Genomic DNA, 17,034 nt, shown 5'->3' on the forward strand with positions numbered 1-17,034 from the left:
ATTTTGCAACTTTAATTTAAACATACAAAGATGGCATTTTATTAGTATAAATAAATCTCATAAGTTTAAATTATATGTAGTTATTTTAGAGAGAATTAAAGAGAATGTTATGGCTGTTTTGATGGTGGTCATTGAGATTGGGGATTAAGAATGGCATTTGTCATAATGTATCATCCTGAACATTACATGTTTTTCTGTACTTTGTTTTGGTTTCACAATATCAAGAAAATCCTATTATAACATGAATAGTTAAAAATAATAATGTAACTTTTTAATAGTACAGATCTAGCAACTTCAGGATACTCTTCAGTTTAAACCAGTCACAAAACTGGAGAGAAGAGTAGTAGGAAATTTTATTTCACAACTAAATCACAGATATTATCTAAAGATAAGTTGTAGTTTTTATCACGAATCTAAAGTTTCAGTAACAAGAGTATAATACTCCTAACTATGCATGTGCCTTTCACATTTTATTGCAAAACTATTAAGCTATAATAAGAACATACATCCAATAGGGACAACAGTGTCTTGCCTGGCATTTTTAAGGAAAACACACCTGTGCTACAGCAGTCTATTCACTTTTATAATTCTTTCCTTGCTTGCTGAATCTCAGTAAGCACATTAGGCTTTGTTGGGTTTTAACTGATCTTAATTCCATCTTTCTCTGCTCATCCTTGCAACTATTGTAGTTGTGAAAAACAGTGCCCTGCAGTCAATGGAGAAGGCAGAATGTGTTTGGAGCTATGCAACACTCCATCCTCAGAAAATTGTCCCTATCTGACCTGTCTGGTAACTCACTGAAAAGCCTCATTCTCAAAACTTGCCCTTATTTGACTAGACTTAGAGCTGTCTGTGTGAAGAGCCCTCTCCCAGAATTTGACACAGTCAGAGGCAAGTTTTTAACATTGCAACTACTTGAAGCAGGATTACTAGCTGGGACTAGCAGGGGGCTGTCCTAAAAATATTAAAAAACTGGGAATGAGATGTCTGTAGGGTCTTTAAAAATCTCCAACATAGATTTCTGGAAATCTAGAAAGCCACAAGCCTGTGGTTTGTCCAATAAAGACCTGAAAAGGCTGTAAAATTTCTCACTTCTTGCTGACCTTGAGGAAGCTAGCAGGAAGTGAAGGCTAAGACAGGACTAAAAACTCCTGTCAGAGCTTGGAAAATATATACCAACATATAAATATATACCAACATATATACTCCACACAGCTCCCCAGCAAAGCTGGAAGACATTGGTTCAAAGCATTTAAGAGAATATTTGTCCAGTCTTTAGATGAACATTAAGCTAAGTGGCTGCATATGACAACAATACAGACTTTACAGAATTAGACCATAAAAGTCATTAAAAAAACAAACAAAAAAACCAACAAAAGAAAAACAAACAGCAGCAACAACATTATAGGGGAGATATGATTTGCAGAGTTGCCACATTACATTATTTGATATGTCCAGTTTCTACAAGAATTATAAAATGCATAAAGAATCAGCAAAGTGTGCTCCATACACAAAAAAGGATAATAGAACTTATATCTAAGAAAGGTCATATCTTGGACTTATTGAACAGAGACTTTAAGTTAGCCCTTTGAAATATGTTCAAAAAACTAAAGAAAATCCTGTCTAAAGAATTGAAATATGAGAACAATACCTCACAAAATAAAGCACCTCATTACAGAAATATAAATTATGTGTATTTTAAAAAGCAAATAGAAATTCTGGATTTGGAAAATACAATGATTATAAAAATTTCACTAGAAGGACCTCACAGCAGATGTGAACTGACTGAAGAATCAGGGAACATGAAGAAAAGTTAATTGAGATTTTCTGAGGAACATGAAGAAAAAAGAATGAATGAAGAATGACAAAAAATGAGCAGACACACAAAGACCTGTAGGGCACCATCCGTCATACCAACCTATGTACAACAATACTTCCAGAATGAGAGGAGAAGAGAGAGGGTCAGAAAATAATATCCAAAAACTTCCCTAATTTGATGAAACACTTTGATTTTTTTTAGTAGTTTTGCCTTTTTTTAAATTATGTTATGTTAGTCACCATAGAGTTTGATTTTTTTATCCAAGAACCTCAATAAATTTCAAGTAGGATAAACTCAAAGAGATCCACACTGGGCTACATTATAGTCAAACTGTTGAAAGTCAAACATAAAGAATGATTGTTGAAAGCAGCAAGAGAAGAGTAACATATTACATATGATGTGCTGAAAGCAATAGATGGCCAGCCAAGAATTCTATATCCAGCACAACTGTCCTTTAAAAAAGGGAGAAATTAAGATATTTTTGGATAAACAAAACCAGATAATTTGTTAATAGCACACCTGCCCTGCAAGAAACACTAAAGGAAGTCCTTGAGCCTGGAATGGAAGTACACAAGATAGTAACTCAAATCCATATATAGAAAGCAACAACAACAGCAAAAACCTAACACCAGTAAAGGTAACCACATAGATAAATATAATAGAAGTCTACATATGTTTTCTGTGTGTAACTTTTTTCCTCTCCTTGCTAATTTATGAGATGCTGCTAAAGCAGTATTTCGATGGCAATTTACACCTGTTAAACACTATGTTTATAAAGAGGAAAGATTTCAAATCAATAACCTAACTTTCTGCCTAGACAAGTTAGAATATGAAAAGAGCAAACTAAACCCAAAGCTGAAGAAAAGGAAATAATGAGGATTAAAGTGGAAAAAACATAAAGAGAAAAACAATAAAAAAATAATCAACAAAACCAAAAGTTTGTTTAGAAAGATCAACATGATTGAAAACCTTTAACACTGTTAAAAAAAAACCACAAAGAACACTCAGATTACTAATATCATTAATGAAACAGAGTACATTACTATCGATCTTAATATAAAATGGATTATAAAGGAATACTATAAACAGTTAAATAATCTAGATAATCTAGATGTAATAATACTAATACAAGTTCTGATACAAAGCTACCAGAACTCTGATCCATTCCTGGTGGGAATATGAAATATTATAGCCACTCTGGAAAATGGTTTGGTAGTTTCTTACAAAGTTAAATATATACTTACCATATGACTCAGTAGTCCTACTCTAGATAAATTGAAAAATTGTGTTCATGTAAAAACCCATACACCTGTGCTTATAGGTAGCTCTTGTACTTGCCAAATACTATACATAACCGAAAAGCACTTCAGTGAGTGAATGAATAACAAACTCTGGTACCTTCATATAATGGAATACTAATCAACAATAGAGAAGAATGAATTGGTGATTCATACAACTTGGGTAAAACTTAAAGGCCTTATGCTGAATCAAAGAAGCCATTGTAATGTTATTGCCATATTACTGAAAAGACACAGCTATAGAAATGGATAGTAGCTCAGTGGTTGCCAGAAATTATGGCTGGGAGGAGGCATGGATATGAAAGGATAGCATGGGGAGTTTTTTGAAATAGAACTCTTCTGTACTGTGATTATGGTAGTAGTTACATGAATCTATGGAAGAGCATTAAATTTCATAGAACTGTATACCAAAAGGAAAAAAAAGTCAATTTCATTGTGATAATTTAAGAATAAAATATAATAAAGTAGTATTATAAGATTATATTGGAGAGAGGAAGCATAAATCACTCAATCAGGAAGCTTGGAGATGGAGAAAAAAAGCTTTTGTTGCTTAAACTATGCCATAGGAAATGAAAATACAGAAATATGATGAATGGTGTCATTAAACAGAGAAACTAAATAATTGAGGCCCCAGATTAGCTTCATAGGCTTGAATTCTCCAGGTTTCTTCTCATATAAAAGGTAATGAGCAATTGTCAAACAGCTACTTTGGTTATTGCATTATTGATATAACCAAAATCAGGCCCAACTATGTCTAAGAATCCATCTACATATAAAATCTAGATTATTATATATGTTATATACATACATATATATACATACATGCACATATATATACATATATATATGTATTTTTTTCTAAGTACTCAGAAGTCAGGGGCTTCTGTATTTTACATTTTTTACAATTGTGTAGGCATAGGTATCCTTCTTGAAGCCATAAAAAATTTAAATGTTGAAAACTTCTTTAGGTATAATAGAAATATCTAGTTTTAGTTATAAAGAACAGATGCCCCTGTAAACGTTTTCACTTAATAGACTGAAACCTCGTTTTTCAGTATGTACTTTTGGATATCATAGTTAGCAAGCAGAATGCTAAACTACTGACAGATGCACTATTTGGAAAGTACCAGGTGTAAATAATTTTTAAAACCATCTATTTATTATAAATACAGTTTCAAATGTTCATGTCAACTTTAATATGAATCTAGAGGTATTATTCTCTAAGAGATACAGGAGTTGAATTGAAATGGAACACATTATTTAACCAATAAGTTATATGGCAAGTGAAGTAGAATGATAAATTCTCACTTTAACCTTGACTCTTTGAGGTATATTTGAATCTGTTTTATGGCAGACACATCATCCAGAATAATGCATATGTGTATGTAAAACATTTGGGTTAAGATAATCCTTTTTCCATTTATTTTTTCCCATTGCACCCAGAGATTATTATAGGGTATATATAAGAGAAAACAAGAAATGACTTTTTGGCCTCAGATCTATAATCTTCAAATTTCTCTTTAGATTCTCCTTAGAAATTTGCTTTGTAACCCTGAGTGGAGGCATTTGATGTGTCACCATTTTCATTGTTCTGAACTGTTTATGTCTCAGCAGGAATAATGACATGAATAGTTTGACTGTTGAGATGTGAAATCAGAGTGAATACTTGTCAAGGCTTTTTCAGCAAAATTAAATGTTGCTAATTTAAAATGGGTCAGAGTAATATTTTTCTGTAGTTTGTTCATTCCACAATTTAAATTTAGATCATTTGATGTACATTTTTACAATTGGTTCATTTCTGGATCATTAAACCTTATCATCAAATAATATTTATTAAGCTTCCGCATGTTCGTAGATCCAGAATGACTGCTATATGATCACAGTTAAGGAAATAGCATACACTGGTCTTTAAAAACAAAAAAACAAAAAAACAAAAACAAAAAACCAATACGTAGCTCTTCAGCCAAACTAACACTTTTATGTGTCTAATGAACACAAATAGAGCATTTCTTCATTACTCCCATCCTTTTGACTAACTTCTCCCTGCCATTTCTAATTCTAAAAATCTATATGGATTTTAAAGGCACTTTTGAATCATTAACAAAGACATTTTATTGCACATTAACTTTTTATGATATACTGTAGTGTAGATCAATTGTGTTCAGATTTATTTCAATGTGAGGAAGATGTGGAACTTAAAGTTGGAAGTTGTATTATTTACATAAAGGAGATGTAGAGGTAAGATTTGGAAAGGAACCGATCATGAAGGAAAGGGAGCAAGAGAGAAACAAGGCAAACTAAAAGAGAGATCACATGGTTTTATGCTAACTCCCACACAGAGTGATATGCTGTATTTGAGACCCATTGACCCAGTTCTTAGTTAAAAGTTCTTTTGGTTAACAGAAGAGTATATTATTCTAGTCAAAGTTTTTGTTACTCTTGTTTTGTTTTTTGTTATGTTAAATCTATTTTCTTCACAAGTTATGTAACTCATCCAGGTTACGCGCAAACTCAGGTTTGTTACTCATTAGTCATCAAATGGTACACAAAAAAGGAAATTTGGTGATGTTAACTAACTTAGTTTTGTTCGTCTTTGGCTGTGAAATGTGGTAGAGAAGATTGGAACTAATATCTAAATGTGGCTTTCCTACATCTTTTATTTAGCCATATTTATTCTGTCCTCTCTTAAGAGCAAACAAAGTTAAATATGTATTTTTCTAATGAATTCAGTGACTGAAAGTTAAGTATTTACTTAACTTTCCTTAGTTTCTTACAGAAAACTTGAGGATATTCCTCAAATTGATTATTTGGGTATTTTATATATCCCTAATAAAATAAATTTATAAGGAGCTCTTATTCTTCATGTAGGAAGATGAAGTTAACTTACCTATTAATGGGATCTTATGTATACTCATTTACCCATTTGTTTCTAAATGCTTCCGAAAGGTTTACTGTCTTTACCTTAAACATCCTACTCTCTAAAATTAGTTTTTATCTTTTTAGCTCTTCACTGCACACCAAATCAAAGACGTCTGTTGGATCTTCTTCCTGCAGAAAATTAAGAGAGGAGATGTTGACCTTAGGGTGACAAGTTTATGGTTTCCAAAACTGGGAGCTACTTTGCAACTCTGTGTCCCAGTATTACTGTATTTAAACATTCTTTGACATTTCAGATGGCTGTTAAACTTGAATTATATATAAGCATAGCTCATTGCCTGAAATTATTTCTTTCTAGGTAAACAAGATTATAAAAAAACCAAACCTATTTTACGAGCAACCAAATTAAAAGCAGAAGCAAAGAAAACAGCAATAGGGATAAAGGTACCTGTATTTGGTAACTTTAAAATTTGATATATGCATGCCATTTCATTTTCTAAAACTGAATTGCATAAATGTTGAATGCTAAATGTTTTATGACATTTCAAAATCAAAGTCAATGCCAGAATTGAAGGTTTTTATAAGGAATTTACTTAATGGGAAACATCATTCTGATCAGGTCTTAAAATAAAACACAATGTCACATAAGAAAACCAGTTATACAGAAAGTTGCAATTTATTTTTTCCTCTAGCTACCGTGTATATTGTTCAAATATTTCAGTGATTTATGTGGCCTGAATAAAAAACTTAATTTCAATAAATTTAATTTTATGGTTATTGAAATTTTAGTTGTAATTATAGATAATTAGATCATTAATATATGTAATTTTACTCTGTGTATTATTATTATTGTCAGTACTCTCTATGATGAAATTCTAATGATGTCCCCAAACTTGTTCTTTTAGAAAACCAGTGTTTTAACTGCTTAAGAGGGATAAATGCATCTGAGAATGATGTTAGCAGATATTAATCCAATGTGCTAGCACAATGAAGTTCAACAAAATTACGTTTACATTATTACTCATGTCAATTTTTTGCCAAGTATTTAGAGGTGAATCAAACTATAAATACAAAAATTAACTTGATGGTTCTACTGTCAAATGTGTAAAATTAAAGTGACTAGTATATATACTTTATTTAAATATTAAAATGTTAAAAGGAGATTTTGGTTTTTATCTGGCAGATGAAAAATCAATTTTTCTAAGTTATAGCTTATAGCAAATGCCAAGGTATTACTACTAGGCTGTAACAGCTGTTGAACTGCCAGATGATATATTTGGTTGTCTTCCAGAATTTGCTATTATGATCACGAAACACTGCCTTCTTTTTACTCTTGATTGCTGATTTTGATCAAGCATTGCCGTGTGATACGGTATGTTTTCACAACACAATCCCCTCAGTTAGTGCTGTGTGTCAGTTTTTAATGAAAAAAAAAGTAAATTGCCTTTTTTTGAAAAGAGAGATGATTAATCTTTTGAAGTTTTCTTCTAATTTCACATGAAATTTTATTCATCTTTAAAATTATTTCCATGACATGATATTTCTAAAAGCATTAGTTAGGGTTTTTTTTCTCTTTATTGTACAGTTAGTTACCTGGTGATTGTCTCTTATAGTGAGAGCATTATTTGTAATTTTCCACCAAGGCACTATGTCACTCACTTTTAACTCTCTGTTTTGGTTTTGGGTTTTTTTTTTTTAAAGAAAGATATTGGGGTAGCAAAATCCACTTGTGGCACAATATAATGAACAGCTATAAATCAGAATTTGAGAAATGGTGCAGCCATTCATTTATTAATATATATACATTCTCTTTATTTGCTCTTATAATTTTTATTATTTTAATTTGAGGAAATGACTAGTATCAGATAAATCTACCTTATAATGCAATTATCTAATATCATTTTATAAACAATGCAGAATTTGCTTATTTTTTTGAGAAAAAAGTTTTTCTTAGATTTAATTTATGATCTAATGCATGTACAGAAGAATTTCTAACGACATCTGAACATAGCTTCTTTTTAATAAGCTAACATATCATTTTGATTTGTAAACCTGTGGAAAACAAAAACCTTAACTTTAAGCATTGGTCACTTTGCTTGAAAAATTATATGAAGAGCCCATTAAAATGATTTGAAACTCTTTAGAATCAGAACCATGGAGGTGTTTTACATTTCAAATCTGGCATACTAATTAGTTTGCTCTGTCAAACTTTGATTGCCTTGTCATTTTAGCATAGGATTTTAAATAACGAAGTTTCTTTCAGCAATTGCCATTTAATGCTGTTTAATTTCCCCAGTGAGTGATTTTATCCATATTGATAATGTCAGAGAAGCAACTAAGGACTAATGAACATCAAACATGTTTGACTCTTATCTAGTTGGTACAGGATGACCATAATATTATAGTATTTTATCACTTTACTGCTTATTTTTAGAATGAATCATAGTTATGCTCTTAAAATAATTTAAATCTATAGAAAATATGAACAGCTGCATGGAATAGAAAAATGCCAGCCATGACAACACTGAACACGGGAGAAAGAGGCCTAGGATCACATTCCTCTTGCCTCTTCCTGTTGTCTTGATCTAGCTAAGTCTAAGCTGACACATTTGCAAAAGCGATTATGCCATACCTCACAGGGTTGTCAGAAGAGTTAAATAATACCACAAAAACAGTTAACATTGAACCCAGGACATCAAATTCACTTATGAATTGTTAGCTGATTGAGAAAATATTTCTTTGAATTAGCCATTGCTGGTTTGTACAAATAAGACTTCCTTGGTTGTTTGTCAGTGGCCTTAAGATCCCCCACTTCAACTCAGGCTGCATTGTGTTATTATATTGCATATTATAAAATGTTCTTAGTTTTGCTGTGGAGATACTGATATTGCTGTTGTAAAGTTTTCAAAGTATTACATGATTTTAATATACTTCATATATATGTTATCTAAATCTTACTCAATCCTTCATTTTCTGTTTAGAAATGCTGTAAGTATTACAATGTTGTAGAACCTATAGAAAGAAAGATGACCAAGACAGGATCATCTGGGAGGAATTTATACAAGAAATAACTTCCAGATTTCATTACCACATAAAATCAAATCAACAGTATTGACTGAGAGATCTAGGACTGGAGATGTAAAGAATACACAATACAGTCTTTATGCTCAAACACTTTTAGTGCCTTTTTGTAAACATATGTTTAGTAATTGAAAATGTTTTGGGAGAACAGTAATGATTCAGAATAAGATGCGAATATTATTGTGTCAAAATCTAGAATTAATTTCTGTTTAGAAGCTATTTTATTTCCTGTGTCTTACCAATGTAAACAAAATGTTGTAATTTGTGATCCAGTAATGAGTGCTACCTAAAAAATATTAGCACAACTAAGATTTCCTATTTGGTTGCTGTTCAGTTAGATTATTTTTTAAGAATTACAACTTCGTTAAAAATTTTTTAGAATGTAAATACCCATATTTCCCAGTATTTAGAAGAAAAAAGATAATTCATATTTGTTAATTAATTAGTTCATTTGAAAGGTTTATTTGAAAGGTGTAATCTAATAAAAGAATAAGTATCAAAAATTTAATTTATCTGTTACATAAATAAAATCTTCAAGTGTCAACCAGATCCTGCGAACAACCTCTTGGGATGAGACATCTGGAAACGTTATTTCTTCTTTTTTTGTGATTTCGGATGTAAAACTAAAAATGGCCAGGGGGTGGGGGGTCATAAATGCCTACAGGTCTCTAAGTTATGGTTAGTGTCACCAGTATCCTGCAAGCAGTATTTTCAAATGTTATCGTTGTTTAACCTCTATACATTCAGTCCCCACAACAGTATGGGGCATTTTTTTTTTAAATGTTGCTATTCCTCCCCATTTAATACTCTTTAGCCCTACCCCCTCCACCATATATTCAGTAGACTTCATTGAATTAATGGATCCTCTGGAGTTGTATTCTATGAAGGTTCTTGGCTTCTAACCCTTAAAACCCATTTTCATGCCTCTGGATAGCCTGAAAATGTATAGTGAAGATGATAGAGAGTTTTTTGAAGGGACAAGGAGCAGTTGAAAAGCAGCAGTTAGAGGTGATTATCAAATGAGATGTGGATGATGGCCTCCAATCAAGAGTAAAAACTTTATTCTTGCTTTAAGCTTGTATGAATGGTGACTGCTGTTAAACAGTTTTGTTGTCCACTATACAGAACAGATGGAGTTTGCAGTTGTGTGTCACTTGTTTATTACATCCTCTTAAAATTAGTAGCTGTGTAACCAGATGGGTCTGGGAGCACAGCTGTGGATATAGGAATATAAATGAAACCTGTCTGATGCTGCCATGCCCTTTTGAGATGCTGAAGTGTTCCAACTGCAACAAAGAAAAATTCACTTTCGTTTGACATTATATTGATGTATTAGATTAAAATAGTTGACACTGAGTCTATCAACCCCCTGATTTTTATCAATATTTATTTTCATAGCTTGGAAATCTAAATAAATGTAAATTTGAAGCTAAATATCTGTATAAAGTGCCCATTTGTAATTTCAACATCCAGGTAAAAATTTCATGTTGATTATAAACCAAATTCATTTTAATGTTTTTAAAGTTTATTAGGTAGCATATGTTGAATTAGTAATTTTACATTCTGATGAAATGTAAAATATATTCACGTAAATGCAAATAACTTGCTTCTCCAGAAAACAATGCTGGGAATGGGTGTGATACACAATTGAAAATTAGAAAGGCATATTAGGCTCTTTAGGATATGGAACTGGCACTAGTTGCTCTTTTTTGATCTTTTTAGCCAAATGCTATGTTAATATCAAGAATATTCCTTAATGGTATGTGTGTAAGTCTGTGTGTGTTGTATACTGCACACTCTATATTTCATATAAATATGAAGTTTATGGACTTCTTAAGAGATAATAGGATTTTTGCCATAATATATGTAGTAAATTTTTGGCTACTATTTTAACATAATTAATATAACCCACATCAAATCACCAAATGAAATATTCAGAATCACCCTTCACAGTTCTGATAAATTATATTGTATCTTGCTTCGTGAACTAAGAGTCTTCAGTTTTGTTCCCCCACGTTATAAACTATGGAATTTAGAGTTTAAATTTAGTTTCAACAAAATAATATTTAATAAAGATTTACAGAGACATAATTTAGAAACTGGCTATAATAGCAGTTTCTTCCTATTAGAAAAAGAAAGATACATGTTTTAAAATCATGTCCTAAAGCTGAAACTAATAACAAATTAATTGAAGCAACAAATAAAGTTAAAGATACTCAAATAGAGAAGAGAGAAACTGTGTTGGCACAAACTACACTGCTTGCACCCAACATCTTGATATTCAAACTATGCAAATATATCAAAATTATAAAGTTTAATTTTACTATTAGAAAAGCACAAATTACATAGGAATAATAACAGAAATGAGTCACCCACTGATGTACTTGTCATTGCAGTTGGTATTGTCAAGTACAAAATAAGTTACTTTACTAAATGACAAGAAGTGTTAAACAAAAAGAATGTGATTAATTAGGTTCAAATTATTATTCTAGATGATGGAATTATATCGCTATTTTCTCTGATGAAATTCATAACATTAACCAATCTCTTTTCATCAATTTCAAACCTACTTTTTTTTTTTTTCCCTCCTCAGGAAGTTGGCCTCGTACTTGCAGCTATATTGGCCCTCCTACTGGCTTTCTATGCTTTCTTTTATCTCAGACTGTCCACAGATGTTGACCCTGATCTGGAAGGAGATGAAGATTAGCTGAACAGCAATCAATGCATTAAAGGGAAATAATTTTACAAAAGCACCCCTTGGGACCAATACTTTCTAAAGTACTGAAACTGGAACATCTTGAATTCTTTCTGCTGGTATTTTCAGTTTTCAGAAATATCTTTTTAAATAGTTGCATAGGATATCAAGAAAAGAACCTTACCTAGCAATGGAGTATAATGTATGCTACCGGATACTTTTATAAATCTTTCTACTTTGACAAGCAACCTATTCATGGTGCGTTTAGATTAAATGGAAAACAGATCCTAAATTCTTCTGGTGTCTTAGCCAATTTATGTGTATAACTCCATCACTTACAGATTACTAAATCTATTTTTGTTCCATATACGTCGTAAGTAAAAGTATATATCCTCATTTACAGAAACATTCTCAAATCACATTCAGAGCCTAAGAAGCAAGGAAAAGTCATGGGAAATTTTTCATTTTACAAAGAAGCCCTGCTTTCTTTCCAGACATATTTTATATCATTAGAGAGACTATCTGCCATACATCTACAGTAATCTTTTTCCTTCTTTGCCAACTGTTCAGTGCACATGTGCTCCATCAGAAATGGCACCTGGATGACAGAAGCTCAAGAGTCACATATGTCTGTAAAATAGAGTTCCTTTCCTCTTGGGCTGTCTGAACTGGTGTAAATAGAAAGTTCAGTTGATCTTGATTTTAATTAACTTATTATTGTATTAATATAAACTTGGAATTCTATTTTAATTATGTGGTTCTGGCTGCTTGCAGTATCAGTTTGCCCTTCTTGTTAGGGAGATATGCAACAATCTGTCGTTTAGTTGTGCAGGTTTTTTTTTTTTTTTCACACAACAGTAACGGAAGTCCTACCTACTCAGAATAATTTTCTTGGGTTGTCTCTTAAACCTAAACAATACAAAGTTGGTTTACAAAATTACGTTTTGTCTCTTGAGAGTTAATCAGAACTGTTTTGTGAAAGATAAATAATAGAAAATATATGTCTCATATTACTCGCATATGTAATTTTTTTGTTTACATAAATTTTCAAGATATTTTGAATTTGTTGGAGTATAACAATCAATATATTCAATATTTTTACCAGTAATGGATTTTTTAAAAATATTTTTAGAACACATGAATACATAAAGCTTAGAAAATGAGAAAATATGTGTCCACAGCAGAGCTGTTAGTTACTACCTTATATAAAGATGTATAAAAAATTAATAGTTAGAACCATGTGCACAAAGTGTTTTATATCATATACATTGTATTTATGAAGAGCAAATAAAATGTTAAGATTGTTTCCATATTTGCCCAGAGAAGAAAGCTTTGATGAATACACTCGATATTCTTTGAGACTTTTGCAAATAGTTGAATATGACTGTGTAGCATTATGTTCTGTAGAATTTTTTCAAGTAGCATAATTTATTTTATCAATGTGAAAACAGCCCAAAGTTCCAGTATCCTCACAGATCATTTATGCCAAACATCTGAGGGCAAAATTTAGCCAGTGTTATTTACTGGATTCTACCCCTTGAAATCACAAACTCATGAGACAGACCAAGAGTTCTTATACACTCACCACAGCAGACCAATCCAAGTGGCATTTTTAGGAAAGGTTGCAGCATTTAATGCCATGTGGTATGTCTGTTCGTGAAGTGGGTGGCAAGGGAATATCCAAGCTGGCATTTTGGATATGATGGGCCTTTTCCTTTCCTGAGTGACATGCCACATGTCAAGAAATACTGCTTTTCCCCCACTCCTATCACATTTACGTGAACAATTTTCATTTAGTTATTTTACCTCCCATATGGTGTTAAAAAGTCATATTAAATAAAGATTATTTCTAATTTCAGTAGTAATTTAAATGAGAAGATATGTAATAATTGTTTATTAGATACCTATCCAAGTGAAATACAACAGAATTTACAGTATTTAAAATAGATGAGTATACTCTTGGAAATGTCTGAAATTCATTACCCTGAAAAAAAAGTGTTACTCTTCCCTTCTGTTCTTGAGGTGTTCTCTTGAGGGAAAAAGGTTGTTTCTGATAGTAATAAGTATTAATCTATACATAGTATAATTATAGGCTAGTTTGGGTACCTCATTTTCTTGATATCCTGAGTCTCTGGCTAATCCATTTGTGTAATTGACTTATGATGGCTCCAGAGAACCATAAGTCCCAAAGGCTCAACTCTGATTTTAATAAATAGCAGGTAAACTGAGACAATATATGTTTATACAACACTGTTTTCATGAAATGTAAATTTTTCAAACTCACATTAACTGGGAAGGGGCCTGTAGAGAAATCCCAGATTGAAATCTGGTTTGAATCTTTGAAGATAGAAAGGTGATATCTGGCCTACATTTTCAGCAGACCACACTTCTGAATAGTGAGTGGTGTTTGGCATAAATCTAAGACTGGCACCAGACACAAATTTTAGGCGTGGGTTTTTCTCCTCCAATAATTCACTGCTCAGAGTAATTCAGGAGACAAAAACAGAAAAATTATAATGACTTTTCAGAATGTTAGACTCTATTTGCTAACATACTCTGCAGGATAAATTTTAGCTAATGCAGCAGACTTTACATATAGCCTATGGAATACTGTGAATGAAGCTTGAAGAGTTGCTTGTTCTTATTTTGCATGCAAAATAAACATTTATAGATTCATCTGAGAGGAGATATTGTAAAAATATAACCTCATCCAGGATTTCTTTTAAAACAAATGAACAAAAAGCCTATCATAGTACAGTATAGAGTTTGTTGTTTTAAGGTGGCAAATACTTGAAGATTTTCCATCTTTTCAATTTTTCTGAAATACGTTTACCCCAACCAATGATTGCAAGATCCTGAAAATATGTTCTTATTCATTTCTGTAATTCCAGTAGTGTAGTGATCTGCACATATTTAATAAATGCTTGTCAAAATTTAAGTTAATTTCTTTTAGTGCTCTCAGAGTCTGGTACAGTTGCTGCATGTAAGAGATTATCAAAAATTATTTGCATTTAATAAATAAAACTTAGAAATCACTATATTGATTAACTCAGCATTTAACATTTATGATCATTGAATGTTCTGGGACAAATATATGTTTCATCCTGTTCCTGTTTAAGGTCAAAACAACTAGTGTTAAATTTGCTGTAGAACAGAAACATTGATTGCTCTTTTCTAGGAAATCAAATATGTTATTTTTATCTTAGTATTGTTGAAAACCACCCTCAGTGTTTTTAATTTAACTTATTATATATCCTCACTCCCAACAAAAATAAAACTAAATTTTCATTATAATGCTTATATTTATGTGAATACTAAAGCACTATATTTTCCAGATTCTAAAATGATATAGTCAATGATAATTCAGTAAATTATGGTTTATTTAGATGGGCTTCAGAAATAAAACTTCTAGAAATTAAACTTAGAGAATTTTCATATATTCCATCCGTAATGTAAGGTTGTTGAGCCAGAGCCTATCTAAGATAAGTACACTTACCTTGGACTTCTCTGGGGAGATTTCTACCATTTCTCCCTTAGCGGCTCTGCCTTCTTTTATTAGAATTGCTCCAATGCAGCCTGGATAGAATGGTGTTTGCTAGATTTTGTTCCACTGACATCATATCTAGAATCAGTGCAACCCACAGTAAAAAAAAAAAAAAAACCTAGCAGATGAATTCAGTGCCAACAGAAACATTCTTACTATTTTATTTTGTATTTTAGCAATGCAGGTAAATATGAAGGGAACTGGGAGAGTCACTCAAAGAACTATACCAGTGTGGAAATATCCATAGTGGACCAGTAAATTCATTTAAAACAATTGAACTGCTGCCCTATTCAACATAGTGCCTCATTCTTAAATAATTTTTTTATCCTTAGCAACAGACATGAGATCCTTATTTCAAGAAAAATAAGATACTTTACATGCCAGAAGATTTTTTGATGACAGTACCCCCTCCTATTCTTCATTTTTTAAAACAACAACCAAATTGGTGGGGAGGCAGCCAAAATTTGAGGTACCAATGCCTCTCGAACAGATGTCGCACCATTATTTTTTAGCTCGTTTAGATGAATAAACATGTTAAACTGTGAAGTATTACATTTTAGATTTTTTCATTAAAAAAAGAGACAATCTGTTTACTGTCCTAATTGAGACAACAATCCTTGTGGTTGCCAGTTTTGGCAGTCATAACAATGAACTATAAATATTTGAACCAACCAAGTAAATGGTGACTATAAAGGCTATAGCATGTGTAAAGTTCTGTTTTCATGGGCACCCATCTTAGTATGCCTTTTTTTTTTTTTCCTGACTTCTTCAAATACAATCGTGTAAATCTGAAGGTTCATGGTAAGCCTAAAAGAAATTGATTTCAATATCTAATTTCGTTCGAGTTTATTATCCTTTTTAGCGTTCAACTATCCATCTGCTTGTAACAAATTGCTTCTGCAGTTGCTCCACTGAAGGTCACAAGGCAGGTCTTCATTGCATTGCGTTCTCTGTACCTCCTAGGGTAACACAAAAAATCAGAGTTTTTTTTCTGTTTTCATATTTATAAAGCGAGGTTAAAGACACTGTAAGTCTCTTAAATTGCAGCAATTAGTTTTGTAAGAGAAGGTTTTATAAATAAACCATGTTGAGATAGAACTCTGGCTGTAATGTCCATGAGAAGGAGGTCACAGTTTTAGCTGCAGTGGGATGCTTTGCATGAAGCGCTGGCATGTGAGAAGTTTGTAGATCAAAGAGAAATAATCCAGACACAAACAATCATTTATTATGCTAGTTCCCAAACATTGGTGATCCAGATAGCGAGCGCCCTTGTAGGCATCTTATTTAAGTACCATTGCTCCCTTTTCTACCCTTCACCTTTTCCACTATCTGCCCTAATTCTATACTCTAGGCAATCTCTAACATTTCCTCTCTCAGTTTGTCTGAACCTCACTTGTACGTTAAGTCGCATTTAACTATGTACTTACCGTATTAACTGCCTCTACTTTTTTTACTTAGAATCAAGACTGTTTTTCCCACTCTCACTCCTTACCCCTTTTTTAACACTGACCACATGCATTACACAAAACTAGAGAGAAGAATGAACCACAGTATACCCATCACCTAGAGTCAACAATTACCAATATTTTGCCACTCTTTTGTTCCCCCATTTTTTTTTTTTTTTGTAACTTGAGGTATTTTAAAGCAAACGTCAAATAAGGTGACACTTTACCTACAAATATCTCAGTATACATCTCTGACAAGAACTTTCGTTTCTTGT

General features: G+C 32.0%; 1 protein-coding gene across 6 annotated transcripts in view; it reads left to right on the forward strand.

Moving 5' to 3' along the window:
* Positions 1–14,805, forward strand: part of TRIQK (triple QxxK/R motif containing) — an 84,200-nt gene extending 69,395 nt beyond the window's left edge. For all 6 annotated transcript variants that reach the window (XM_036065490.2, XM_036065493.2, XM_036065487.2 and 3 more), the window contains 2 exons: positions 6,353–6,438; positions 11,669–14,805. In XM_036065490.2, the coding sequence (XP_035921383.1) occupies positions 6,353–6,438; positions 11,669–11,782 (200 nt within the window). In that variant the 3' untranslated portion in view covers positions 11,783–14,805. The remainder of the gene's footprint in view (positions 1–6,352; positions 6,439–11,668) is intronic.
* Positions 14,806–17,034: the final 2,229 nt, after the last annotated feature.

This window comes from Halichoerus grypus, chromosome 5, assembly GCF_964656455.1.
Source record: "Halichoerus grypus chromosome 5, mHalGry1.hap1.1, whole genome shotgun sequence".
Classification (NCBI taxonomy): Eukaryota; Metazoa; Chordata; class Mammalia; order Carnivora; family Phocidae; genus Halichoerus; species Halichoerus grypus.